Source organism: Acinonyx jubatus, chromosome D4 (genome assembly GCF_027475565.1).
Source record: "Acinonyx jubatus isolate Ajub_Pintada_27869175 chromosome D4, VMU_Ajub_asm_v1.0, whole genome shotgun sequence".
Lineage (NCBI taxonomy): Eukaryota > Metazoa > Chordata > Mammalia > Carnivora > Felidae > Acinonyx > Acinonyx jubatus.
In genome coordinates, this window is record NC_069391.1 from 68,476,381 (window position 1) to 68,504,251 (window position 27,871).

A 27,871-nucleotide genomic window follows, 5' to 3' on the forward strand; every position below is an offset into this window, starting at 1 on the left:
GTGATCTCTACATTCAACGTGGGGCTCAAACCTACAATCCTGAGGTCAAGAATCACATGCTCTCTGGGGCGCCTGGGTGGCTCAGTCAGTTAGGCGACTAACTAATGCTCAGGTCATGATCTCGCAGTTTGTGAATTCAAGCCCCACATAGGGCTCTATGCTGACAGCTCAGAGCCTGGAGCTTGCTCTGTCTTCTTCTGTCTCTTTCCCCTTCCCCACTCACACACTCTCACTCTCTCTCTCTCTCTCTCTCTCTCTCTCTCAAAAATGTGAATAAATATTAAAAATTTTTTTTTAAATAAATAGTCAAACGCTCTGAGCCAGCCAGGCACCCTGCTTTTAAGTTATTTTTAAAAGGAGACTCAAAGGGAAGAGGGGAAATATACAAAATAATCATTAAATTTCTGGACTAACAACGTGATTTGTATAGTATTTTAGTAATAGATAAATGGCTGTTTAATTTCCAGCACTAGCCACCACATTCATAGACTGACCAACGTTGGCAGCTTACAGGATGTCTGGCGTGTGTTTTTTGCCTTGTGTATCTTAATTATGTCCAGGTCACTTAAGGGTATATAAACATCTGGACATTTGAGTATTTGGATTTTAAAGACCATATGAGACAGAAAGAAAAGGGAAATAGTAGGGGGAGGGAGAAGAGCTCTATTTGAACCTGTTTATCCTAATATCTCTTAGCTGTGACTATAGATGGAGATGTAGAAGTTTAGGACACAAGACTGAAAGAATAGTGTTCTGAAGGCATAGTAACTGTAGCCATTCCCTGAACTAGTGTATTTATTTTTATTTTTTATTTTTTTTAATGTTTATTTTTTGAGAGAATGAGAGAGAGACAGAGACAGAGCATGAGCACGGGAGAAGCAGAGAGAGAGCGAGACACAGAATCTGAAGCAGGCTCCAGGCTCTAAGCTGTCAGCACAGAGCCTGACGTGTGGCTCAAACCCATGAACTGTGAGATCATGACCTGAGCTGAAGTTGGATGCTTAACCGACTGAGCCACCCAGGTGCCCCTGAATTAGTGTCTTTAAAATGCCTGATATTGTCATGGTCTGCCTGTTTCTCCCCTTTTTTCTTCAAGGTTTACCAAAAAAAAAAAGGTTTCAAATGAATCCCTGGATTGTATAACATGACTATCTTTTTGTAACTTCTGAAAAGTTTGTTAATGCAGGTAATGTTCTCCTAAAAGTGTGTAGTCTTTGACAACTGCCGTCTGTCATTTGTCTTCTTCATCACTAACATGAAGACCAGGGGCATCTCAATGTCAATCTGACCTGTAGTTGGCCCTTTTTAAGTTTTGATACAGGGCAGGAAAAAAATCAATATTGCAGTGATTACCTTATATTTACCCTTTTGAATTTAGGTGTAGATGACCATTTTCCCTTTTCAAAATGAATTTTTTTCTTATAGAAGAAATATGGTCATTATAGAATATTTAGGGAAATAGTGAAAACTGTAGAAAAGACAGTAAGCATATTGAGTAATCCCATGGATTTCCTTGTTTTTGGTATGTATGGAAATTATATTCATATTTACAAATTGGGGATTGTTTTTATATTTTTATTTCCTTCTTTCATTTAAAATTTACATTTCCTTTCTCCTCCACTTCTGAAGTACTAGTGTACCCTTTGACATGGTGCATAGATTTCTTTCATGGCTATTGAGGTAGACGATGTGTTAGCTCTTACCTTTTTTTTTTTTAAATGTTTATTTATTTTTGAGAGAGAGAGAGATGGGGAGGGCAGAGAGAGAGAGACAGACAGACAGACACAGAATCCAAAGCAGGCTCCAGGCTCCAGGCTCTGAGCTGTTTGCACAGAGCCCATCGTGGGGCTCGAACTCACGAATCGAGAATATGACCTAAGCTGAAGTCGGTTGGACGCTTAACCAACTGAGCCACCCAGGAGCCCAATTTTTTTAAGTACAACGTGTAGCACAGATGATCCAGCCCTTCCAGTTGTTTCATTTCCCTACCCCCTATTCTGTTCTCCTGTTTTACATCCCTGCCTCTGACCAAACAAGGAAACATTATCCATGAACATTTCTCTTTCCAGCTATCCATTCTTAAGTTAAAAAAGTATTTTAACACATCGTTGCTGAAGTGTAGCATAGGTAGCTGCCTCCTCAGAAAAACATTTTTTGTCTTTTCACTGTTTTTCAATTAACACTATTCTAATGCTTTCTTTTCACTTTGTCGTTCTTTTATTATTTCTTTACATTCATTGAGGAATTGTTTATTGTTTGTCTGCTGTGTTTAAGACGTAGTCCTTACTGTGATTCTTGGGTTTCAGGTAGATGGGTGTTTCCCTTCTGCCATTTGTTAGGCATAATCTTCAGGTGTTTGACTGTCTTCAGTGGTTGACTGCTTGACCACTACTTCTCAGTGCCTAAATCCTTTTTCCTTTCATAAATTAAAGCCTTAGCTTTGAGAAGGGCTGGATGTTAAGTTTCATAACACTTTCTGCAATGGAGTCAGACAAGCTTAGCCAAATTTTTAAATAGCTTGTGCCAGTTCTGTGCCTTTTAGGACCTGGAGACATACTTTAGTTAAAAACCATAGTAAGAACACCAGTAGATGTTTGTATTTGAGTGCTTCTGCTGTACTGGCTACTGTTCTAAGCTCTTCACATATATTATTTAACCTTTACAACAACCCAGTGAGCTATGCACTCTTGTCCCTATTTCACAGAGGAAGCAGGTGGATTGCTCAGGAGCTCTAAGCAAGTAGCAAGTTGACCAGGTTTGACTAGGCCTTCTTGCTCCAGGCCAGCACTCATAAGGTAGCGCTTTCCTGCCCTCTGACTTCTGCAGTACAAACATAAAAGACCAGAGCATCTCATTGTCCCCAAACTGGGAGGAGATCTGCAGCGTCTTTAAAGAGCTGGGTGGAAAAAGGTGTTACATTTTCTTTATAGTATTTGATTAGGGTAAGACAAAATATAAAGTATTAGGAAAGATATTAAATGTTGTATTTGTATAAAACTTCAGAATCTTTTCAGGGTTTCTAATGAGAAAATTGTGCTTGCTTCTATGAACATAAATTTTTAAACAGGTTTATCCATGAAATAAGAATATACAAGTGGGTGTTATATGTAAGTGATGAATCACTAAATTCTACACTTGAAACCAATTTTACCATATCTATTAACTAATTAGAATTTAAATAAAAACCTGAAATCAGAAAAAATATACTATTCCTGACCCAGACTTTTAGATGATGTTTTCTTCAAATTGAGTTCTCATTGAAATTTTGTTTAGCTGAGTAGGTAATTAAAACAAAACAAAACAAAACATTTTTGTTGTATAACTGTTCAATAATTTGTAACAATTGAAAATATTTTTAGAGAATTTAAAAGCATTTCTCTGAAAATGTAATAAAGAATTTTTTTTGTGATAAAATGAAAGGAGTTCAATAAGACTTTGTAACTACAAGTGTTTAAAATGACAAAACTCTTTTTGTCATTTTAAATGACAAAAATGAAAAAGCAAATGCTTTTTCAGAAAGCATGTGCATTGTTTGAGCAGTCACCTTGCAGCTAGATTTATGCCATTAAAAAGGCATATCACCGGCAAGTGGGAGGAAGTACCTGCCACTTGTGAACATAGAGCTTTCAGGCCATTACTTGGAACCTTGCTCACTAGGAGATTCTGTGCTCTGCCCCTCCTCACAGCAGCCGCTGCTCCCTGTACTGCACGGCTTGCATTTGGGGCACCTAGAATACAAACTCTTCCAACAGTTCCTTGGACCTGCCTACTCTGATGGGCACCGGTGCCTTCTACACTTGTCTGAGGAAGTAGATTTCCAGGGGTTTCTGCACTGCCCTCTTCACAGTTGACAAATAACTGCAGAGCAGCATGTGCAGGCGCTGTCCTCTGGGGAGCATCACACGAGGCTGCCTGCATCTGATGGTGATGGGCCCAGCATCTCTGAATTCTCCAGGGTTTTCTTAGGTGCCCCAAGGACTGAGGGAAACAATATTTGAGGATACATTGGTCAGAAAGCTCTGCCCTATGCCACAGAAAGAAAATTTCTGTGAGCTTTGTGGAGATGTTTTAGTTTTTTAAGAATATTTTCTAAGGTTATTAATTTTGAGAGAGAGAGAGCGTAAGAGGGGGAAGAGCAGAGAGCAAGGGAGAGAGAGAATCCTAAGCAGGTTCACACTGTAAGCACACAACCTGATGCAGGGCTCGAACCCACAACTGTGAGATCATGACCTGAGCCAAAATCGAGTCAGACGCTTAACCAACTGAGCCACCCAGGTGCCCCAAGATGTTTTAGATAGACAATTGTGAACATTTAGCTCATGTAGAACAATCTAAATGTGAAATTCATGGTTTTGATATTAGTCCTAGAATGAAAAATAAATTTATTTGTGCAAGAAATCAGTCACGATAAGGCCAGATTATGCTGTAATAACAACCTGAAAATTTCAGCAGCCTAAAACAGCAAAGTTGCTTTCCTGCTTAAGCTACATATCCATTACAGGTTAATAAGGAGATTTTATTCATTGTAATTTCAGACTCCATCAGACTTGACTGATGGAGACTCCAGCTCAGCATATATTTCCACAATCACAGAAATAGGAACCACATTCTGGCTTTTAAAGCTTTTTAAAGCTATTATTTCACTGGCCAAAGTAAATGACATGGTCATGCCTCCCATTCAGTAGGAGAGTGGTATGTAATTCTCCTTCAGGGAGGGGCAGTAAGTATTTGTGAATGGCTGACACATGCAATTTATAGTCCCAGGAGTTAACATTAAATGTGGCAATAGTTGTTGAAAAACTGTACAGGATCTTTGTACCTAAAGTGCTCAAAGCAACTAAAACTTAAAGGATTTGGGGTGTCTGGGTGGCTCAGTCGGTTAAGTGTCTGACTTTGGCTCAGGTCATGATCTCACGGTTCCTGAGTTCATGCCCTCCATAGGGCTTTCTGCTGTCAGTGTGGAGTACACTTCAGATCCCTTGTCCCCCTCTCTCTCTCTGCCTCTCCCCAGCACCCGCTCTCTCTCTCTCTCTCTCTCTCAAAAATAAACAAGCTTTTTTTTAAAAAAGGATTTTAACGTGGCATGTTAAAGTTGAAGCAGTATTAATGCTTTCCATAGTGTTTTTGAGTCTTGAACTTCTTTTTCATTTTGTAATATAGTATATTCTCCCGTGTAGTAACTTAATTCTCATGCTTACAGCACAGATTAAGTCTAATAATATGTCGTAATTGGGGCGCCTGGGTAGCTCAGTCGGTTAAGCATCCGACTTAGGCTCAGGTCATGATCTCGCAGTTTGTGAGTTCGAGCCCCACGTCGGGCTCTGTGCTGACAGCTCAGAGCCTGCAGCCTGCTTCAGATTCTTTGTCTCCCCTTCTCTCTGCCCCTCCCATGCTCATGCTCTGTCTCTGTTTCTCAATAACAAATAAACGTTAAAAAAATATAAAAATATGTCATAATTTATCAGTGTGATGCCATCTCTATATGTCATGGTATTCAATCTTAATTTGCATATTTTTGGGTATAGGAGCAATAAGTATTAACCTGGTTTTATAATAAAAATACTCTGATTTAGTAGCTACTAGGTAGCATCTTCAAATATCAGCTCTTTTTTTTTTTTTTTTAATTTTTGTGCATTGTTTCACAAAAAAATTGAAAGCTTTCCAAATAATTTTCCGGATTCTTAGGTTAAGATGGAAGTTTGAATGCATGCTTCTCCTTTTCGTTCCCTCATGAAAACATAAACTATAGTGTGTGGTTAGTTTTCAAAATGGACCTCAGTGATTCTCACTTCTAGTATTTGTACTTTTGCATAGTCCTCTACCATACTGAATAGGGGGGAACCTGTGGAAAAAATACGATATTTTGGAAATGACAGTAGCTGGTTTGGATATGAGTACTGTGCCTCCAGATAGACATGTTAAAACTGTAAAGACAAGCAAATGAATAACACGAAAATTAGGATAATTATCTCTCGACAGGGTGAGTTGGATGCTATTGGGGAGAGGCACAGGGTGAGTTAACATTCTGTTAATCTTAGTGCTGGGTACCTGGAATGTTCATTTATTTAAAAAAATTTTTTTACTGAGTTGTGTACTTGATACATTTCAAAATAAAAATGAACAAATTTCTTAATTTCACAATCTATTAAGAAAATGTGGTTCTTTTTGGGGCACCTGGGTCACTCAGTTGGTTGAGTGTGAACTTCAGCTCAGATCATGATCTCAAGGTTTGTGGGTTCGAGGGGTTTTGCCCTGCATCAGGCTCTGTGCTGACAGCTCAGAGCCTGGAGCCTGCTTTGGATTCTGTCTCCCTCTCTCTCTGCCCCTCCCCTGTGCTTGTGGTCTGTCTGTCTGTCTGTCTCTCTCTGTCTCTCTCTCAAAAATAATAAACATTAAAAAAAAGAAAAAAAAATTTTTTTTAATTGAAAGAGTACCAAGTCTTCTAGAGTCTTCTAGTAGTTATGGGGCTTCTTACTTTGAACTTGCAGAGCAAGGTTCAGCAAACCTAGGTTCATGTCGAGACTCTGCCAATAACTTGCAGATTGACCTTAGGCAAGTCACTTAACCAGTCTAAGTACCAGTTGCCTCCTCTGTAAAACTAAATGATTTGGGTTAGATATTACTGCAAGACCTTTAATATCCGAAGTGTATAGGTACACTCAAGGTATGCTGAAGCTAGTGAACCAGAAGATAATGTGGAAGGTGATTTGAAAAAGTTTCCTTTGGTTCTCTATTTTGTTGTCAGTTCTGTGACTTAGTAGCAGTCTCCAGAATCAATTTTAAGGTAGTATTTTGTGAATGATAGGAGTGTTTTTCCTTTTCTACTCCTTTTTTCCTGTCTTGGAAGTTGGAGATTAACATGTAGTTAGTTGGACTGAGGGTCTCTGCAATGTAAAAAATATCCCTACTTCATTGTAAACCATGTTGGTTTAACATGTTCTCTGTACATATGTATATATTACAGCAGTACACTTAAAAAAGAAAAAAATCATGAATTTTTGAAAACCATATATGGAAAAATGAATACATTTTATTGGTGGTAGTCTTGGAATAGTTGTGAAATCTCGTATCTTTTCTCTATTTTCTACTTTACAGTTGTATATTGCTTACTTAAATTAGAAAAGAATATTATTGCCAGTAGGCCTTATGGGTATGAATCCAAATATTACTAAATCCAAGGGTGCCTGGGTGGCTCAGTTGGTTGAGCCTCCAACTCAGTCTCAGCTCAGGTCTTGATCTCCGGGTCATGAGTTCAAGCCTGGTGCTGGGCTGTGCATTGAGCTCCACACTGGGTGTGAAGCCTACTTGAAAACAAAACAAACAAAAAAAACCCCAAAAAACCCATTACTAAATCCAGTGTTGGGAGAAGTGTGTGTGTGTGTGTGTGTGTGTGTGTGTGTGTTGTTCTAGAATCTAGAACAGATTTTACTGAGCATATTTACTCATCTGCCACTTCTCCTTCCCTACAGGAATTATTCTTGACAAAAGTATTTTAAAATAGAAATCGTTACAATGGCCTCAGCAGTACTCAGTTCTGTTCCCACTACTGCTTCTCGTTTTGCCCTATTGCAAGTAGATAGTGGCAGTGGTTCTGATTCTGAGCCCGGAAAAGGCAAAGGTCGGAATACTGGAAAGTCTCAAGCAAGCAAATCAACTACAAATGAGAAAAAGAGAGAAAAAAGAAGAAAAAAGAAGGAACAACAACAGAGTGAAGCAAATGAGGTAACAATTAGAACTATTTGTGTCTGCTTTCCCAATAGACTGTGAGCAGAAGTACAAACCAAGGGGTCAGCGAGAGCCAGGCTTTCTCTGAGACTCTGAGTAGAGCCCTTCCTAGGCTCTTCCTAGCTTCTGTGGCTGCATCATTCAGTCTTTGCCTCTGCTGTGACTTAGCGTCCTTTGTGTGTCTCTGTCTTCACCTCTTCTTGTGGGGACAATAGTCATATTGGTTTAGGGCCCATTCTCATTCAGTGAAACTGTATTGTAAGTTATCTTGATTACGTCTGCAAGATCTTATTTTCTAAATGAGGTCCCATTCACGGACACCTGAGGGTTTTAGGCCTACTACATATCTGTTGGGAGATTACAATTCAATCCATAACAACTTCTTAATAGTTTTATCTCTTGTTTCACTTGCTGCATCTCAGATCATGATGATGTGACTGTTACTTGAGACTGGTTTAGCCAGTCCAATTTTAGCTCATCATGTTATTTTGTGGACTAGGCCCTGTATTTTTAAGGACTAGCAAAGTAGTTGCTGGAGTTGTTTAAACTTTTAAATTTGTAAGCCATTAAACTTTAATCTTTTTTAAAAATTTTTTTTAATGTTTATTTTTGAGAGGGAGAGAGACAGCATGAGTAGCAGAGGGGCGGAGAGAGAGAGAGACACAGAATCTGAAGCAGGCTCCAAGCTCTGAGGTGTCCTCACAGAGCCCGACGTGGGGCTCGAACTCACAAACCGCAAGATTATGACCTGAGCCAAAGTTGGACACTTAACCGACTGAGCCACCCAGGCACCCCAACTTTAATCTTTTTGAATCCCACTGTTTTGCTTTTTTAAAAAATGAAGTATAGTTGACATAGAGTGTCATGTATGTCACGTATGTATGTTTTAAGTACTTTGCATCTGTTGACACAGTTAATAACAACACAACAACCCTGTAATAATCAGTAATGATATATTATCATTATCCCCATTTAAAAATTTTTTTCTTTTACTGGGGGGTAGTTGACACATACTGTTACATTAGTTTCAGGTGTACAGTATAGTGATTCAACAGGTTTATCCATTATGCTATGCTCACCACAAGCCATACAGTGCCATATTAGCTTCAGGTGTACAACATAGTGAAAAGTACACCTGTTATCCTGCTTTTCACTTCTATAAACTTCTTCCTTTAGGTAAAGCAGAATCATTAAAATCATGGTATAATAGAATACAGTCCATTTTCACTTATTGTTTCATTTAGAAACCCACCAATATTATCTAAATACCTGTGAAGTTATTATTTTACAAAGATTAAGAAAAGCACAAATAGTGACTCTGAGCTTAATGAGTGGAATAGAAATATTATTGACTTCTTAACAAAAAATCATTAGTATTCTAGAATTGGTAGACTGAATTTAATGATTTTGTTCATTTGTTTCATAGCTCAGGAATCTTGCTTTTAAGAAAATTCCCCAGAAATCCTCCCATGCCATTTGTAATGCTCACCATGAGCTTTCATTACCAAACCCAGTGCAGAAGGATTCACGAGAAGAGAATTGGCAAGAGTGGAGGCAAAGAGATGAACAGGTACAGCTAAGTAAATCAGATTGTTTTGCTTTGTATTTTGATGAATGTGTGCATTTTTATTTAATTATTTTTTAAGTTTATTTATTTATTTTGGCGGGGGAGGGGCAGAGAGAGAGGAAGAGAGAGAATCCCAAGCAGGCTCCATGCTGACAGCCCAGAGCCTGAGGCAGGGCTCGAGCTCATGATTTGAGATCATGACCTGAGCCTAAATCAAGAGTTGGAGGCTTAGCTGACTGAGCCACCTAGGCACCCCAAATTTATGCATTTTTAAAATGGCAGTGTATCTGAATCCATGACAACACTATCCTGATGAGCATATTGTATTGGATTAATTCACACATCTTTTGCTTTTACTGAGAGGCTCTGTTTTTTATCTAGGAAAAAGTTGATATATTTGTTATTTTATGTAATTCAAAGCAGTTATTTTGTGAGTTTTCAGTTTGTATGCCTTTTTACAAGTGAGGGAGAGATACAGAAGGTAAAACAACAGGATTAAATTCTTTCATGTCAAGAGATGAGTATTTGTAGGGTCAGAGGTCTCTTGTTAATACTTAGTCACAGTTTTGCTTAAAAAAGAAAAACTTTGAAGGTAAACTTCCTCTTCAACTTTGATGTAACATAGTATATGACATTTGTTAGTTTAACTTATTTATATGATATTTTGTGCTTCTATTAAATAGATATCAGTAATAACCAAATCAGGTAATTTTTAAGACCAGTCAGTTTCTTTTTCTGTGTGGTGTTCAGGAAAATAACATACTAAGCCTAGAATGTACTCTAGGAGATACTGGCTGTATGAGAAATGAATAGTTACTTATTTGCTTACTTGTTAAACTGTCATTTAATCCATTGGGAAGAGGTATTGTTTTATCAGATATTTGGCTTAATAGAGTGCTATACCTATCATGCTTCAGTTACTAGTTTTAAAAGATTTAGAGTATACTAAAGTGTTCTCTTAACACATCAGCTGTATTAGTTATCACATTTTCATTAGGATTGTGTAGTGCCTTAGGCTCATCATCACAAGCATCAGTTATTATACAAGAGCTGTTTGCAGATGCCATTTAAAAGATATTTCCAGGCAGTGGATACTAGATACATTGTCTTGTATTAAACCCTCTAGTTTTTATTTGATTATTTCTTTTTTTCCTTCTATGGCATTTATTATGACAAATTCTTACAAGTATAAATGTAATGATCTACTTTGTTTAGACAGTAATAGAATTTACCAGTGTCTTCACCCGAGAGAATTTCTCCCAGTGGCCCTAAGAGCACTGGAAAATTAATGAAGGAAAACTACTCAAATTTGCACCAAAATCCATTTTGTGTAATGTGGGAACCTGAGCACAGATATTTGATTGCCCTTCTTCCTGCCCCTACTGATTGCTGCCAGAATGACCAGGTAATTATGAAAAGGAAATAGTTGACATGGCCCTGGCCCTATACAAGAATATCATCCCTGGCTCAGGAACTTTGAGGAACTTCTGCTGGATATGCTATTGATGGGCCACTTAGGAAAACCTGGTAGCATATTTGGAAGTCTCACTTGCAGAAAATAATCAAGGTCATGAGAAGTAGAGTAGATGCTAGGATAATTAACACCGATGAATGGCAAAGAGATAAAGGCAGACCTTGGAACAGATGGACAGTAAACCATTTGGAATCTATTTTACTGTGTGGAATAACAAATTTTAAAAGTAGGGACCAGGCAGTGACTAAGCTAGGCAAAAAGCCTGTAGAATGGTGGGTGTTCTCCCTGACACAATAAAGAAACAGCACAGTGAGAAATTCCAGTATTGAGGGCTGAGCCAGACAAAAAGCTGACTATAGAAAGCTAGCCTGTTATGTGGCTACTTTTTTCAATCACAAGAGAGAAATTATGCTAAGACAAACTTTCCTACTCCTAAATCACCAAGGTGACTTTGGCTTCACAGAGCCTCAGCATAAAATCTGACAGCTGGCATTAAACAGCAACCAGGTGGATAGTAAACAAGCATCTACTCCGTCTACATATGAGCAAACAGTGGAACTTAGTTGATCTCATCTCAGCTGAAGAAGTTTGTGCCATGTGAAAGGAAAAGAACATTGTACTTAGTCTCCAGAGTGAAAGCATACTTTGAAAAATATTTATTACAGGGAGCAGAAGTTGATTATAGACAGCACCTGTTCTTTTAATAAAAACCAAGGAGCTAGACCATTTTGTAAAAGTCAAGGGGATTAGTAATGATATATATAAGGTGAGGTGAAAAAGTGCCAAAGAAGTTGAAAAGAGGGGTGGGTGAAATAAAAAATTTTGGGGAAGTAAAATCATAGAATCTAAAATTTCACTAGAAAGACTAATGAACAGAGTATACACTGAAGAAACTTGAGTCAATTGTATGAAGGAAAATTTGAGATAAATTTTGCCAATAAAATCAACCTAATAGATTGGAACACAGAACTGAAATCCAACAGAGGCAGAGTTAGGGTCCCTAAAACAAATAGAATAGAGGCAATCATTAAAGGTAATGTTGATAAAAATTTTCTTAAAGGACTTGAATCTGAGCTTGAAAGAACTTTTAAGCCTTTTTCAAAGGATTTTTTGGGAAAACTTTTTAAAAATTCTCTTAAAAGTATTTAATTTTAAGAATAAGAGACACAAAAATAATACTATAAATATATGCATGGGAGAAAACAGGTAAGAAATTAGACCAGCTACTTTAAACGGCAGAATTAAAATGTTAGGACCAAGAATTCTGTATCTAGCCAAGATGTCATATTTTTGAATGCTAAAGAAATATATTCCCAGACATGCAAGGGCTAAGGAGGCATACTGCCATTATTCTTTCTGCAAAGTTTTCTGAGATACACTCTCTGCCAATTAAGACAAATCTAAATAAAGAGCACAATTGGAAAGTACCAGTGGCGAACATTGAAGCTAGTTCAATACGTAATTAACTCTCAGTAGTGTTTGTAAATTGTTTTTAATGAGAACATAATTCACATGAAGAATTTGTCTAAAATGGAACGGAACCCCTGTTTTTGAACACAAAAATTGGTAAGGAAGTAGGTTGGGGAAGCCAATAGGTATTTTAAGATTTTTCATATTGATGACAAGATACATAGTTCCAAGTGTGAATTTTTTTTTAATTTAAAAGAACTATTTATATACAAGACTTTTCATTCTATAAGTTTTAAATCAGTTGAAGAAAACGAATTAAACCTGGTCCATATAAGCAGAAGTTATAAAGTAAAGGAAGATGCAAGGAAGCCTTTGAAATAAGATATGAAAAAGGATAATAGACAAATAATTTGTTTTATAAATAAATATAAATAGTTGAATTTACCCATTAAAAGACCAACGGGGGCAAACTGCCTAGAACACATTTTGATCCTAATTCTTATCTTTTCCTTAACATTAAAAGTTGTGACACATTGACCTGAAAGAATAGGTTCAGACTATTCAAGATATTATATATTTTGCTGAGGTATGTTATGGAAGTTGCTAGAAATTGTAGAGATAATCTTCAATGCAATATTAGTATCTTAAGAAATGTTTGTATCTCATTTTCCATTTCGTAGACTTGTATCCATCTCAGCATACTTCAGAGTTGGAAAGATAGTGTTATATTTCCTATTTCTTTGCAGAATGGTATACATCAAAAGGAGGTATATGCTTTGCACTTGAAATGCACGAGTTTTATGTGATATATGAAGTATGTGAATTATATCTTAGTAAAGCTGTTTTTAACAGATGAATAGGCCTGCTTTGATTTGGTCATATTTATAATTTTTACTACTTTTAATATTGAATTAAGATCAAGAGACATACTGTTCAGTAATACCTGTTGCCTGGGAATAAATCTGTGGAGATATTGTTCAGGTATAGTTATACCTCCTTTATTCATGATACATTGATATTACTGATTCCAGTGTACCTTTTTGTAACTCTACATCATGGCTCAAAAATAATGAACTGAATAGAAAAATTTCTTCTCATGGTAAGTTTTTAGTGATAAACCAATGAAAATTTGTGTGTTTCTTCCTCTTACTGATTCAAACCGCACATCACTGGTTTTATCTGACTCCGAAGTGGATTATCTGCTAGCATGTGCACAATAGTAATTGTTCTTTCACATTGAATCCTCTACTCCATTTGATTAAAGGTGTTTTGCCAATAGCTTGTTCTATGTTTGTGAGTATACTATTTGTCATTAACCTGATGGCTGGTATAATAAGACCCTTGGCAATTGTTTGACTTGCATGTGTGTCTCTATATCTCTATAAGGAGTGCAAATTCAAATGAATCCTCTGTATTTTGGGGCTCTTTTTTTAGCAACAAAATTCATCACTTTTCTTCTGGAAAAAGCATTACTTGGTACTTGTTCTGGAAAAGACTCCTACAATTGTGCTTTGAAAGTGAAACAAAAACTGGTGTCTTCAGGCTACAGGTCTGACCATGTCTCATAGCAGGCAGCTAGGAACAAATAGGTTGACTCAACAAATCAAAATTTCGAATAGTCACTGTCTTAATTTTCTATTTATAATTTTCCTTTTCAGTTGCTTATATGGTATCGCTCTTGTCCTGACACAAACAGATATATATTCTGTATTCACTGTATTTGTGTCCTGTTCATTTAAAAATTCATGGTGTTTTTTATAAGTTGCAATGTTTATAGTTCTGTTTTCATTCCTACTTTTAATCCCTCAGTATATGATTAAACCAGTTTTGTTCCTTAGAGATACAAGAGAGCATACAACAAAAATGCAGACAAAAAATGTAAACAACACTCCAAGAATAAATAAATACTAAAAAAAAAAATTTTTTTAAGGGGCACCTGGGTGGTTCAGTTGGTTAAATGTCCGACTTCAGCTCGGGTCATGATCTCATGGTTAATGAGTTCGAGCCCCGCGTCAGGCTCTGTGCTGACAGCTCAGAGCATGGAGCCTGCTTCCGATTCTGTGTCTCCCTCTCTCTCTTTGCTCCTCCCCCTCTTGTACTCTGTTTTTCCTCTCTCTCAAAAGTAAAAAAACATTAAAAAAAATGTAAACAACACTCAAAAGACATCAAGATACATTAACTAAAATGAACTGAACCTGATAATTAGTGTGTACACATAGATCCAATTTTTGTAGAACATTGACAACCTTTAAAATAATAATGTTCAGTAAGACTATTAGAAGATTTCTGGGAAGATAATTCTGCTTTCCAAATTAGTGAAAGATAGGTGGTCCACACTCGGAAGATCATGGAGTTAGAGGATGACAGGGCACTGCTGCTGTTGTGACTAAATAAACAGTTGGCTGCAAGCGTGAGAGGTCTTCAGAATGATGTTCTGTGTTGTGTTATAAAATCCTGTTCCCATGATGCCTGTGGGAAATGAGGAGTAACTCTTCATTTAGAATTGGTTTTGCTTGAATTTAAAATGGGTAAAATTGTTATGGTACTTAGGCTTACAAATCAATTTTTAAAAATCTAGTTCCAAAATGTTTACTGTCCTTTCCGTTTTTCATTGGTTCTTCATACTCTTTAACTGATCATAAGCCCTTGAGCTATAGGTTTGTTTAAATAGAAAAAAAAATGTTTTACTACTAGATGAGGAATAGGAGTCAATGAAGGAAGCCAAGAGGAAGGGGTTCTGAAGTACTCCATCTTGGGCACATGTAAGTATTTTCTTCAATCCTATAGGCATTGTAGTACCTACCTACCATTTCCTCTTTTTCTTCCTTTCCTCCTCTTCTCATAAATGAGGAATTCTCTATTTGCAAGCTTAATAGAAGATACTTTTTAAAAATCATGGTGATTTTTGTGTTTTCTTGCCTGGTACCTATCTTTTAGGCTCAGACTTCTTTTCCCCTGTTGGTTCTGCCTGTACGTGTTCTGATGAATTAGGTTGACAACTGTATTTATAGTAGTCTTATGATTAATTAATGCTGTAAGATATGTTTAGAGAATTTAGAATCATGTTTTCTTTCTCTTTCTTGAAGTTTTAGTCTTATGCTACCGTTCTCCCTGTTATCTAGGATCAAAAATCTTATCTTTAATTCATTCTTCTTTCATACTTCATGTTCAGTTAGTCTTCTAAAACTTGGCTATTCTTTTCCAAGATATAGCCTTTATTTTCTGTACTTTTATGTTCTGCTTCTATATGCTGAGATTACAGAGGGTTAGCCAAACACATTGATTCTAAGCCTTTATTTTTATAAGGGTTCAGTTTATTTCTTTAAAATTACTTTTATCAGCATATCTCCTTCAGTTCCCTTAGTCTGTAATTTTTAGGGAGTGTCTGGAATCTAATTCTACCCTACCTAAGCAACCTCATTTTCCACTGTACTCCAAGATAGAGAAGGGGAATTCTAATTCACGTTTGTAACTCTTGTGGCAGGCAGGCACTGTGCTAGGTACTTTACATGTATTAATAGCTTTAAATCTTGAAAACTACTCTGTAAGGTTGATATTTCTATTTCCTTTTTTATATATGAAGAAACTGAAATTTACAGAACTTCTGTAATTTGCCCAAGGTCACAGCTAGCATACATGGAATTGGAATTTAAATTATCCACCTGTGTGATCTCCCAAAGCCTGGATTTTGTCCACATCTTTCTTGTATTGAATTCACACTTTATCAGGTATCCCCTTTCTTTATCAGTGTCACCCATAATACATTATTTTTAATATCATATCTTTGTTTACTTGGCTCTTTCCTCCTGAACTTCTTCTATTCCCTTTTCTACCTGTCCAAATTATATCTGTCATTTAAGGACAGACTTAAATCAATGTCTTTTCTGTATGCCTCTCTAAATTTTATTTGTTGTATATGTTTTTTTCCCACCACTTTTGTAGCACTTTCAACATCTTATTCTATTTTCTGCACTTCATATGTGTTAGTCCCCAACTGGAGTAGAAATTCTTTAAGGGCAAAACCCATACATATGCTGTTTCTTTAAAGCCCTACAGGCAAAGCACATAGAAGGTTCCCTGTTACCTTTTTTTTTTTCTTAAGTTTATTTATTTTGAGAGAGACAGAGACAGCATAAGTGGGAGAGGAGCAGAGAAAGAGACAGAAAGGGAGAATGCCAGCACAGAGCCCGATATGGGGCTCGAGCCTATGAAACTGAGATAGCGACCTGAGCCGAAATTAAGAGTTGGACACTTAACCAACTGAGCCACCCAGACGCCCCAGGTTCTCTGTTACCCTGTTGGATCATACAGATATTTTTGGAAGATTTGTTCTAGTTCTTAGAAACTTAAATTGAAACTTAAATCATTTTTGCCTACTTATGTTTCCTTGTATACTAGTTGATGTTAAAAATTAAAAGTTCTAAACTGCTATTTAGAATCAAATGCTGAAGAGAACCATAGTTGTCACTTTAAAAGTTCTATCTCATTCAGTTTTTATCATACTATTGGAATCAGCTACTTTAATATTCAAGTGCTACTAGTTAATGGAAAAAAGAATAATGACATCTTGCAAGACTCCCAACTCTCTAACCTCTTCTCCTGCCTGCTAACTTATTTTTGGAATATCGGTCAGAATATGTAATATATTGGAAATAATATTAAATGCAATTTTTATAAATGTTAAATGTCATTAATGTGGATTAAAAGTTTAGTGGTAAATTGAATCAACTTTGTTCAGAATAAACTCAAGTCGTTTTGTTACTTTTTCCGTGTTGGGATGACTTCTTGGCTTTACATACAGAGAAATATTTGTACTCAGTGGCTATGAGTTTAGGTAGAGAAATTGATATAAACTTGTGTAACACATGAATCCAATTCTTTTTTACCTTATAACTATATTGTTTTTGAATGTCCCTTTGTATCGTAAATTACTTAAAAGGTTAGTTTATTTTTCTTGATTATTACTAATTTGGGTTGAATTAATCCTTCAGTTTGTTTCAGTTATTTTATAGAACTATGTACAATTTACTCTGGGCTTACGGTATTTTCTAGTGCTATAATCCCTTATTTACCATTTTAATTCTAATTGCATTTTTCTCTGAATTAGATTAATTTTTTTCTGTGATAAACCTACTCTTTCCCCCCCCCCCCCCTTTTTGTTGTCTTAGTATAGGTTTAGATGAGATGCTTTCAGAGGTATGATTTGGTTAGGAATAAAAGCTTTAGTTCATTGTGTCCAGTGTTACTATTTTTCCAATTTTTAAGTTATCCCTTGGAAATATATCACTCCTTTTTGGAGTTGGTTTCTGTTTTGGTTTAGATTTTTGTTGTTGTTATCAAGCAGTAGAAATAATTCTGATTAACTTGGCAGAGATCATTTGTTGAAAGGTTTCACAGATCTGAATTAAGAACCAAACAAGTAGGCCTTGGGGAAGATGGAAACTAAGAATTCTGGAGTACTTAGAGGAGTGACCTAGTACAACTAGTACATGCTCATTTGTAGAGGGCTGTCACATGACTAGACCCCGCTTGCTTTGTGTTTGTTCTCAAAATTTAATTGCTAGGAGATCAAAAGAAGAGTTGGATCCCTTGCCCCCATGCTGTCGTTGATGATGGTAGCTTGGATTTTGTGTGGGTTTGTTGGTGGGTGGTATATAGGATTATATAACCGGCTGTCCTACTAGAATCATAGGACTTTGGGATGAAATACAGTTATTCACAGGAGTAAAGGAATGGTTTCTGAACAGACAGAAACAAGAAATATCCACTAAATGTGTGCTTTTACTATCTAGTCCACATAGGTCAACACATACATGTACACAAGTCCAGGAAGTTTATGTTGTGACTCTCCTGTGTACAGCTACAGATATAACCTTATCTCCGTGGTGGAAACCCGAAGTCCCACCCAACTACTGTAGCAATTCTGTTTGGCAATTAAGAAAAGTAATTCTTGGAGAGTAGTTTGATTAGAGGGTAATGGAAGCTGTATTATAAGAAGTTAAGATGAGACTGACTGGTGGGAAAGAGGAACCAAAAGATATAGATCAAAAATTAAAGAATCATTTTTTATAGTATTAGATTACCTTAAAAGGTAGGGCAACCAAATAAAAGGATATGAGTAAAAAGATGCACTATGAATAATTATGCTATAACATCAGGGATATACCAGGACATTTGGTCACCTTTTAAAGTTTTTTGGTCACCTGTTTAAAGTTTCTGTACCCATGGATTTATCTGTATTAAGGGAATGGTATGTTTTATAATGTTGATTGTGTTATTTTTTAGTATTTTTGAGTAGTAATCCCTATTAAAATTTTTCTGTGTCTTAAACTGGATACCATCATCGACATCTAATATATTGTCAATTTCTTTGTAAGTTTTTTTTGCTAAAGGGAAAAATTGATATATAAAACATAATTGATGGTGAATAGGGAAGTAGAAATATCAAAATTGGAAGTTTTGCCTTGGTATCTTCTGTAAAATACAGGGTTCCCTACTTTGGCATGGAGAGATAACTTTGGAGAACGCAGGTTATTTTTTAATGCATTTGTTTTCCTTTCTGTATATATAGTCATAGTTCTTTTGCTTATGTGGCATAATTGTGAAACTTTCTTTTTGTTTTAGCTGACATCTGAAATGTTTGAAGCAGATCTTGAGAAGGCATTATTGCTAAGTAAATTAGAATATGAAGAGCACAAAAAGGTATTTACACATTTATTGATTTAGATATTTCAGAAGTTTAATTGTTCAAAGGTTTGGACCAGTCCTTCCTGAATTTTATAGAAAAGTTTTCCGTTTAAAGCTTGTCCTAAAAATTCATCAACATAACAATATTATTATGAAATTTTTATAATAAGATTACTCCTCAAGTTTTGAGAGGCAACAAAAACATGAAGACTGAACTTTGGTGATTTGGAATGTTTCCTTAAGAAATTCTTGCACCTTAAGAAATTCTTCCTTAAAAAAAGGTTCCCACTCCTTTTTTTTTTTTTAAGTTTATTTATTTATTTTGAGAGAGAGTATGAGCCAGGGCGAGAGTAGGTGACACTGGGATGGCAACGCAGAGAGAGACAGAATCCTAAGCAGGCTCGGCGCTGTCAGTGCACAGCCTGACGCTGGGCTCAGTCCCACAAACTATGAGATCAAGACCTAAGCTGAGGGGCGCCTGGGTGGCTCAGTCGGTTGAGCATCCGACTTCGGCTCAGGTCATGATCTCGCGATGTGTGGGTTCGAGCCCCGCGTTGGGCTCTGTGCTGACAGCTCAGAGCCTGGAGCCTGCGTCGGATTCTGTGTCTCCCTCTCTCTCTCTGCCCCTCCCCTGCTCATGCTCTGTCTCTCTCTCTCTCAAAAATAAATAAAAACATTAAAAAAAAAATTAAAAAAAAAAAAGACCTAAGCTGAAATCAAGAGTTGCACGCTTAAACTGTGTAACTAAATTGTGGTATTGGCTTATGTGCTGAAAAGCATTGTATAGCTTGTAACTATAGGAACATTTAAGTTAAAGTAGTGTTGCCTTCTAGTGTCTGTATTTAAGTTGAACATTTATTATTTTCATATAATTTGACATTTTAGTCTTTTATATGTATTGGGAATTTTTTTGGTCCATAAAATGTATTCAGTTTGTGATTATAATTGATCATAAATGACCCTGATCATGCTTATGGGCCTTTAGACTATGTCATTGTACACTAGCTCCTTCAGTTAAGATGAAGGGAGGAGAGGAATTAAAATTCACAGCAGATGATTTTGCTTTTTATTTATAGCGCAAGGGAAAAGGATGAAAGTTGCCAGTAAAGTGGACTTTGTGCATTGTGTATGTTAGTTTCATTTTCCATGTCCCTATTCCTGTTACCCTAATTAATAAAGACTAACTATAATCTTTATTATTAGTTGTCCATTTAAGCACAAAGCTGGCAACTAGAAAAATGGATACAGCTAGCTTTACTACGATTTAATAATTTATTTATTTATTTATTTATTTTAACGTTTATTTATTTTTGAGACAGAGACAGAGCATGAACGGGGGAGGGGCAGAGAGAGAGGGAGACACAGAATTGGAAGCAGGCTCCAGGCTCTGAGCCATCAGCCCAGAGCCCGACGCGGGGCTCGAACTCACAGACCGTGAGATCGTGACCTGAGCTGAAGTCGGACGCTTAACCTACTGAGCCACCCAGGCGCCCCTACGATTTAATAATTTAAATGGACTTTCAGTTATACTGGAAAAGTGTAAAAAAAAAAAAAAGTTCTCCTGACTTGCTTAATCAGAGATAAAGTTTATCAAATAGAATATTATCATACAATAATGATTTATTGTTGTGAGATACATGTCTAGATTCTAAAGCTAAAAGAATTAGCTATATCTTTAGAGGAGTAGAGTAGATGGTGTTGATAAAATATCATGATCCCTGCCGGTTTTCTTAGCACAATCATAGGCCTATTACCCAAAAGCATTGGTTCTGTCAGACCATAATGACTCTCAGAGAAGGGAGGAACTCCTTTTGTATGCAGTAGCTAGTTTGATGTGATTACATTAACGTAGTCATTGAGTTTTAAGTCAATATCCAAAAAAAAATTACTATAATTATTTTAGCCTAACTATCTTTATATTAACTAAAGTTTGGGATGGCATTTTATATTCTGTTCTATTACTCATTCACCAATATTTTTTTGAGTAACCAAAATGTGCTAGGCACATAATACAAAGATAAAGATATGGTCCCAGCCCTTGAATTTAGTAGAGGGAGATGTGTACGTAATTACTGTGCATAGTATTGATAGATGAATGTTTTCAGTGCAGTGGTAATTCAGAAAGATGGAAGAATTTTCTTTGCCTTTGATGGGGATGAGTTTTAGAAAAGGATTTTTTTTTTTTATGTTTATTTATGAGAGACAGTGTGTGTGCACACGCCCATGCCTGCATGCAGGGGTGGGGCAGAGAGAGAGGGGGACAGAGTATCTGAAGTGGGCTCTGTGCTGACAGCAGAGGCAGCCCAGTGTTTGAACTCATGAACTGTGAGATCATGACCTGAGCTGAAATCAGAAACTTAACTGACTGAGCCACCCAGGCACCCCTAGAACAGGATTTTTAAAGAGGAGTCTTACAAGTCGTATAAAAGGTCACAGTGTAGGCAAGAGAAAGTAGGCATTGTCAGAGAAGGGGTGGCAAGAATACAGGTTATGTGTGTATGAAAGGGTATAGCATAGTTGATTCGGAGTTGCTAGAGACACTTTCTGAAGGATAGGATCTAAAGAATCTTGAGCACCAGGTTAAGGAGATTTGGCTTTATAAATCTGTTGTCAGAGAGCTATTGAATATTGTTAACTGTTAGACTTATTTCAGGTTTTCATTTTAGAAACTCATGCTGTAGCAGTGTAGAAGATAGATGGAGGGGCTAAAATTAGAGGGTGTTGCAATGTCCAGCAGAAGATAGAGTAATGACAGAAGGTCTGAAGAGAACAGATGTAAGAGATCTTTAGGAGATAAACTCAACAAGACCTCATGACTAATTTGTATATAGTGTGTAGGAAGAACAGATAGAAGTGACTCAGGTTTCTAGTCTGCAGAGTTGTGTGATGATGGTAGCATTAAACCGGTGCTTTAACGAGAGGATCCAGTAGGGAAGGCAGGGTGAACATATTTAGCTTGGAGATGTTTACTGAACATTCCAATTGAGTTGTCTGTACATACCAAAATCATGAGTGTATCATTAGAGCTTTAAATTTTGAGAAACAAGGGTCATAAAGCAAAAGAATAGCTTAAGAGTGGAATAATGATGAGAAGAGTTTGGAGAAAAGAAGCCAGTGATGGAGACTGAAGAGTAGTTAGAAGTGTATTGAGGAAACTAAGAGGTGTTTGAAAAAAATAATGTTTTTGGATTTGGCATTGAGAGGGAGGTTGACCTTAATTTTAGTGGCAGAGAACAGAGGAAGCCAGATTTGATGGGGAGGTGAGAAAGGAAGTTGACTGTAGATGATTGTCTTAAGTTTGGTCCTGAAATAAAGAAGAAGAGGTGGCAACTAGGAGAGGTTATAAACCAAGGTATAGCTTTTTGTTTTTATTTTAATGTTTAAGAGGCAAGAGATTGAGTTGAAAAATAAAAAAAAAACAGCTATCTTTTTATACAATTTGGCTAGTTTATTTATTTTGAGAGAGAGAGATAGCATGAGCAGGGAAGGTGCAGAGAGAGAGGGAGAGAGAGAATCCCAAGCAGGTTCAGCATTGTCAGCACAGAGCCCTATGCGGGGCTCAAACTCCTGAACCTTGAGATCATGACCTGAGCCAAAATCAAGTCAGATGCTTAACCGACTGAGCCACCCAGCTGCCCCTAATGTGTTGACTTTTTAATTTACTATTTATCTTTAAAAAATAAAACTTTAAGAAATATATTACCTAATGGTATGTTGATTTTTTTTTTTTTTACTAGTGTTAACCAAGCTTAATTGTTGGTAATTCTTTTTAGGAGTATGAAAATGCTGAAAGTGCTTCAACTCAATCAAAGGTTATGAATAAAAAAGATAAAAGAAAGAATCATCAGGGAAAAGACAGGCCTCTTACAGTATCACTAAAAGATTTTCAATCTGAAGGTAATATATGTATGAAATCTATTATGCTAGAGAAACTATTTTAAGTATTTTTATATGTAAGTTGTGAGTTCCTTGCTAATTTTTAAAATAAGAAGAATTGTTTTTTTAATGTGTTACTGAGATTGTGAAAAATGTAGCCCTGTTTGGAAATAAACAATTGGGGGGAAGGGGGTGTGTAACTTAAAAGCAGTCATTAAATCCCCATAAAGCTTCAGTATGGATTTATCTTTTTGTATTTGAATTTGTCCATTTTCTAAAACTCACTGAAAATAAAAATTGTACTTGTAGTCTTTGAGTCATCTTGAAACGTTGTTGTCCTTATACATAAAGTGATTGGACTTACAGTACACCTGGAATAGTATCTTCAGATTTCATCCACTATTGGTCAACCTCTTCAGATTATCTAGAACTACACCTTAGAAAGTTAAAATACAAATTTTTAGGAGACTTATTACCAGAAAACTTTATAATAGTTATATTCTTTTATTGAACAGAAAGATAAATTAAAGGCAGATCATAAAACACATTACTTTTGATGTGAGAAATGGTGAAAACCCTAAGTCTGTGCTGTAAAATATGGTAGCTACTACTCATATGTGGTTATTTAAATATAAATTAATTAAAATGAACTAAAATAAAAAATTCCTTAGTTGTGTCAGCCACATTTCAGGTGCTCAGTAGCTACGTGTAACTAGTGGCTTCTACATTAGAACAGGTATGGAACATTACTATCCTTACAGAAAATTTTATTGGACGGTGCTGTGCTTATGTCAGAATAGTTGCTGACAAAATGAACTGCGTTTGTTCATTGACACAGTGATCTATTTGATTCATATGAATTTAGCTCTGAATACATTGGGCATTTGTTCTGTTAGGATTAATAACACGATAGCAATAATCTAAAAAGAAAAATACAGTGAAATACTTTACCATTTTCAGAAACAAGCCTACCTGTGAAATTTGGAATACATTTAGAGCATTGTTTTGCTTTGGTGTAAGGATCAAGACAGTTTTTCCTATAGTCTGCCTCTCTTATTAAGTGGTTTTTTTTGTTTGTTTGTTTAGGGGTTAAAAGAAGAGATGTATGTTAAGTTTCTTATTTGAGGTTAAAAGACACAGGTGTATGTTAGAGTTTTCAGTTTTGGTAAGAAAGATTTTATATAAGATGTATTATTAAAAACTAGTCAGAAACATGAAAAGAAAGCTTTTTAAAACTTTATTTTTCATATGTTTGATTATAAGTACTATGTAAATTTATTAAATGGATTGAGAAAGACATCAATATGATGCTGTTCTGGGGAAGCTAGACAACTATTTCAAGCTATGATTTAAAAAGTTATGATTATTCCTCAGTTTCTTGCATCTCATTGTATGCTAAGTAGAACACACTAGAAGAATGACTTTGATGTTAGGAATAAGTAGGAAATTAGAAATAAATAGGATTTGGTAGTTTGAGCTGAAACTTGTGATTTTGACATTTACCATACTTGTAGACTCTGTTCCGATCAACAAATGCTTTAGAGAACTGGGCCAGCTTTTAAATTCTCAGTCATAAGAATGCTATTCTATTAAATTATTGTTAGTCCTTGAGAATAGAAAATTTCTGCTGTTCATAAGAAGCAATGTTAGATATTAGATATCCTGATTATCTCTAATTTAAATAAGACCTCTTGCTCCCTCTTTGTACTTGAGTTTCAGCCTTGTATCTGTGTGGACTCCCTTATGTCTGTCTTTTCTTCATTCTGTAATCCTTTTCCAAAAATGCTGTGTTGTTACTAAGTCAATGATTTGTGGATCTGGATATTTTTGTTATTGCCTTCTTTTTTGTATTCATTTTATAAATATATGTCACTTTTTAAGATTTTTTTATAGTATTATCAAAGCACTATGATGTATATTTTTAAAACAAACTAAGAGGTTTAAAGGACCCAAATTACTCTTCTATTTTTTTCCCCCCACAAAGGCAGTGATTGGTACAATTTTGCAGTTATAATACCCTGTGATTTGATTTTAGATATATTTGTTCACCTCTTTGGCCAAAAAAAAATTGTTTAACCAAAAACCTTATTATTTGGAATTCAAATGTGTAAAATTTAATAATACCCTGTGGTATGGGTGGCATTTACTGGGATATAAAACGTAGTCCCTAAGCTGAGCAAATTAGTAATTATGTGTTGAAATTTAACATCTTATCCCTAGAGAAGAAATCTGATATTTTAGACAACCCCCAAATGACTTCTTTAACTCTTATTATAATTTTGAAAGTCTTCTCAATTACTTTGTTTGAATATTTTTACATACTGGGTATTAATTATTAACATTAATAAAGTATTAATATTATTGTTAATTTTCTTCAGTGAAATGTCACCATTTTTTTTTCATTTACAGATCACCTTAGTAAAAAGACTGAGGTAAGTGTTATTGTAACCATCTTTATTCTAGAAAATACTTGATGATTTTAAGAATAATAAGTCGGTGTTTGGCAGTGCTTTTTCAGATCTAGCTATTTAAAGGACAACCCATAGGTTTGTTGTGAGTGAATCCAGTCATGTCTGGCAATTATAAGGATGTAAAATATATTGCAGTAGATTGAAAATACTATTTGCATGAAGGAAGTATATTATTTGGCTTTAGTATCCTAATTTGTGTCTGCGTGTGCCTGCGCGCACACACACACACACACACACCGCAAAAGGTTACCACATGTAAGCTTAAAATTTTAGGGAAAAGTGGTGTAACACTCCAATCTTTATTAAAAACATCCTGAAACCATGTCTGAAGATATTTAGGAATTATGGAAATTATGAGGTTAGCTGTGATTCTGTAGTTTATACCTGTGGATCATATGCTACTCTTACCATTCACCATCACAAGTAGCACCACCCACACGTAACTTCCTAGGGTTATTGGTTGGTTTTCTTTTTTTTAAGACTCCAGGAACACCTGGACTTAAGTTGCTGACTTTGGCACAGGTCATGATCTCACAGTTTGTGAGTTCAAGCCCCACTCCAAAGTGGGGATGTTCTGTGCTAACAGCTCAAAGTCTGGAGCCTGCTTTGGATTCTGTGTCTCCCTCTCTCTCTGCCCTTCCCCACCTCACGTTCTGTCTATCTCTCTGTCTTTCAAAAAACGAATAAGCATTAAAAAAAACTTTTTTTTTAAGAGGTGCCTGGGTGGCTCAGTCAGTTAAATGTCCTGACTTCAGCTCAGGTCATGATCTTGTGGTTTGTGAGTTTGAGCCCCGTGTGGGACTTTGTGCTGACAGCTCAGAGCCTGGAGCCTGCTTTGGATTTTGTGTCTCCATCTCTGTGCCCCTCCCCCGCTCATTCTCTGTCTCTCTCAAAAATAAAGATTAAAAAAAATTTTTTTTTAATAATTTTTTTTTAAAAAAAGACTCCAATACCAGATTTTATAAACCTTTTAGAATTGGGAGGTACTACTATAAAATATCTTCTAATATTGAGGGAAGTACTAATAAAATGTTAGTGTTATTTTCACTTCTTTAGGTACTAACTTGAAAGCTTTGCTATTCTGTTATGTATATATTCTTGTTAGTAATTCTATCAGTTGATTTTTTTTCATGGTCAGATGTTCCTTGATTTCACTTTATAGTATATAAATGGTTTTTGACCATTTTTGGTGTTGTTTCAGGTATTTATTTGACAAGTCAGAGAAATGAAATCATCTCTAAGAAAACCACATCTGAATATCTCTGTGACTATAGTAATAATATAGTCCTTAACTTTGCACACAAGCAGAAAATTGATTTATTAAAACAGATGGTAGAATTTTTTTAAATTTAAAAACCATAGTCACCATTTCTTAGATTAAAATTTAAATGACACAAATACAGTCTGAGTATTCATTGTATGTCTGAAGTGTGGAAAACATGTACTTTTGAAAAACTGAGTCTATCTTTTAATCCATTGACTTATTTGGAGGATAACTTTATGCAAATGAGAAAGCAGGTACAAATGGTACTCCCTATTCCTAAGAGACTACCAGCAACTGTTAGTAGAGGGAAAAATAATTTTTATAAACTGTTCCATGCTTATTTTTCCTGCTTTCCTGATTTGAAAGAGGAAAAAATAATGCAGAATGACAGGATCTCATCTATTTAATGTATTCAATCTAAGTTGTATTTAAACAAGCATAGGTATGTGACACAGCATATATTTTGTCTTTCATTATATTTTACAGCTGTTTTTTGATCATCTTCTGTTAAAAATAATTTGATAGGTAATAAAATTCACTTTGAATAATCCTAATGATTAAGACATTTCCTACTTTTGTAAATGCAGTCTAATTATAATTTATTTCCTATGTAACTATTTTAAGAAATTGGTCAAAAGAACATGTAATTCACATTATCCTTTAACACTTGTTAAAAATATACCAAAGTTATGTTCCATTTCCATTAGAGGTATTACTCACTTTCTTATGACTTGAATATTTAAATGTTGCAATGGTTATGCCATTGCTCTGGGAATCTAGATGAACTTTTTCAGAGAGTTCAAAAATAAGCCTGAAAAAATATTTCTGATTTCAAGTCTGAAATGAGATCTGCTTTCTACTCCTAAAAATGTATGAGTCTTTGTTACAGTGTATACTCAATAATTGACTTAATTCTTCCTATCTCTAATATGTTACTTATGCCAAGAGATTTTTTTTTCCATGGGAACTTTAAAATTCCTAACTTCTGTTGAGAACAATATGCATCTCATCCATTCCTTCTTAAATCAGGTATTTAGTGGATAAAATTCAAAAGAGAAAAGATTTTTTACTTTATTATAGATGATGAGGGGTACTTCTGGTATATTCCTCTAACTGCCTGCCAACTAAACTTGTTCTTGGGTTACATCATTCCCGTTTTGCTTATTCCATCCGTCTTGATTTTGTGTTACTAATCTCAGTGCTTTCTTTCTAGTCCCAATTGTTTATAATCTTTCTCACCATGAAACATTTAGAATAAAAATGACACTATCAGGACTAGAAGATGGGAACAAGTTTTCTTCATTAAATGTCCAGGACATATTGGCTGCCACTGCTATACCAGTCCCCTACCCATTCTTCACTACAGTATAGTCAAGAATATCCCATGAGAATTCTAG

At 35.7% G+C, this 27,871-nt stretch overlaps 2 protein-coding genes across 5 annotated transcripts in view; one reads left to right on the forward strand and one right to left on the reverse strand.

Moving 5' to 3' along the window:
- LOC113596113 (translation initiation factor IF-2-like) overlaps positions 1 to 3,918 on the reverse strand; it is a 38,516-nt gene extending 34,598 nt beyond the window's left edge. The window contains exons 1-2 of the mRNA XM_053204265.1: positions 3,545 to 3,918; positions 2,703 to 2,820 (exon numbers count right to left, since the gene is read on the reverse strand). Of these exons, the coding sequence (XP_053060240.1) occupies positions 2,703 to 2,820; positions 3,545 to 3,918 (492 nt within the window). The remainder of the gene's footprint in view (positions 1 to 2,702; positions 2,821 to 3,544) is intronic.
- GKAP1 (G kinase anchoring protein 1) overlaps positions 1 to 27,871 on the forward strand; it is a 93,695-nt gene that overhangs the window by 15,649 nt on the left and 50,175 nt on the right. For all 4 annotated transcript variants that reach the window (XM_053205212.1, XM_027048118.2, XM_053205211.1 and 1 more), the window contains exons 3-7: positions 7,470 to 7,722; positions 9,152 to 9,295; positions 18,801 to 18,878; positions 22,637 to 22,760; positions 25,149 to 25,171. In XM_053205212.1, the coding sequence (XP_053061187.1) occupies positions 7,513 to 7,722; positions 9,152 to 9,295; positions 18,801 to 18,878; positions 22,637 to 22,760; positions 25,149 to 25,171 (579 nt within the window). In that variant the 5' untranslated portion in view covers positions 7,470 to 7,512. The remainder of the gene's footprint in view (positions 1 to 7,469; positions 7,723 to 9,151; positions 9,296 to 18,800; positions 18,879 to 22,636; positions 22,761 to 25,148; positions 25,172 to 27,871) is intronic.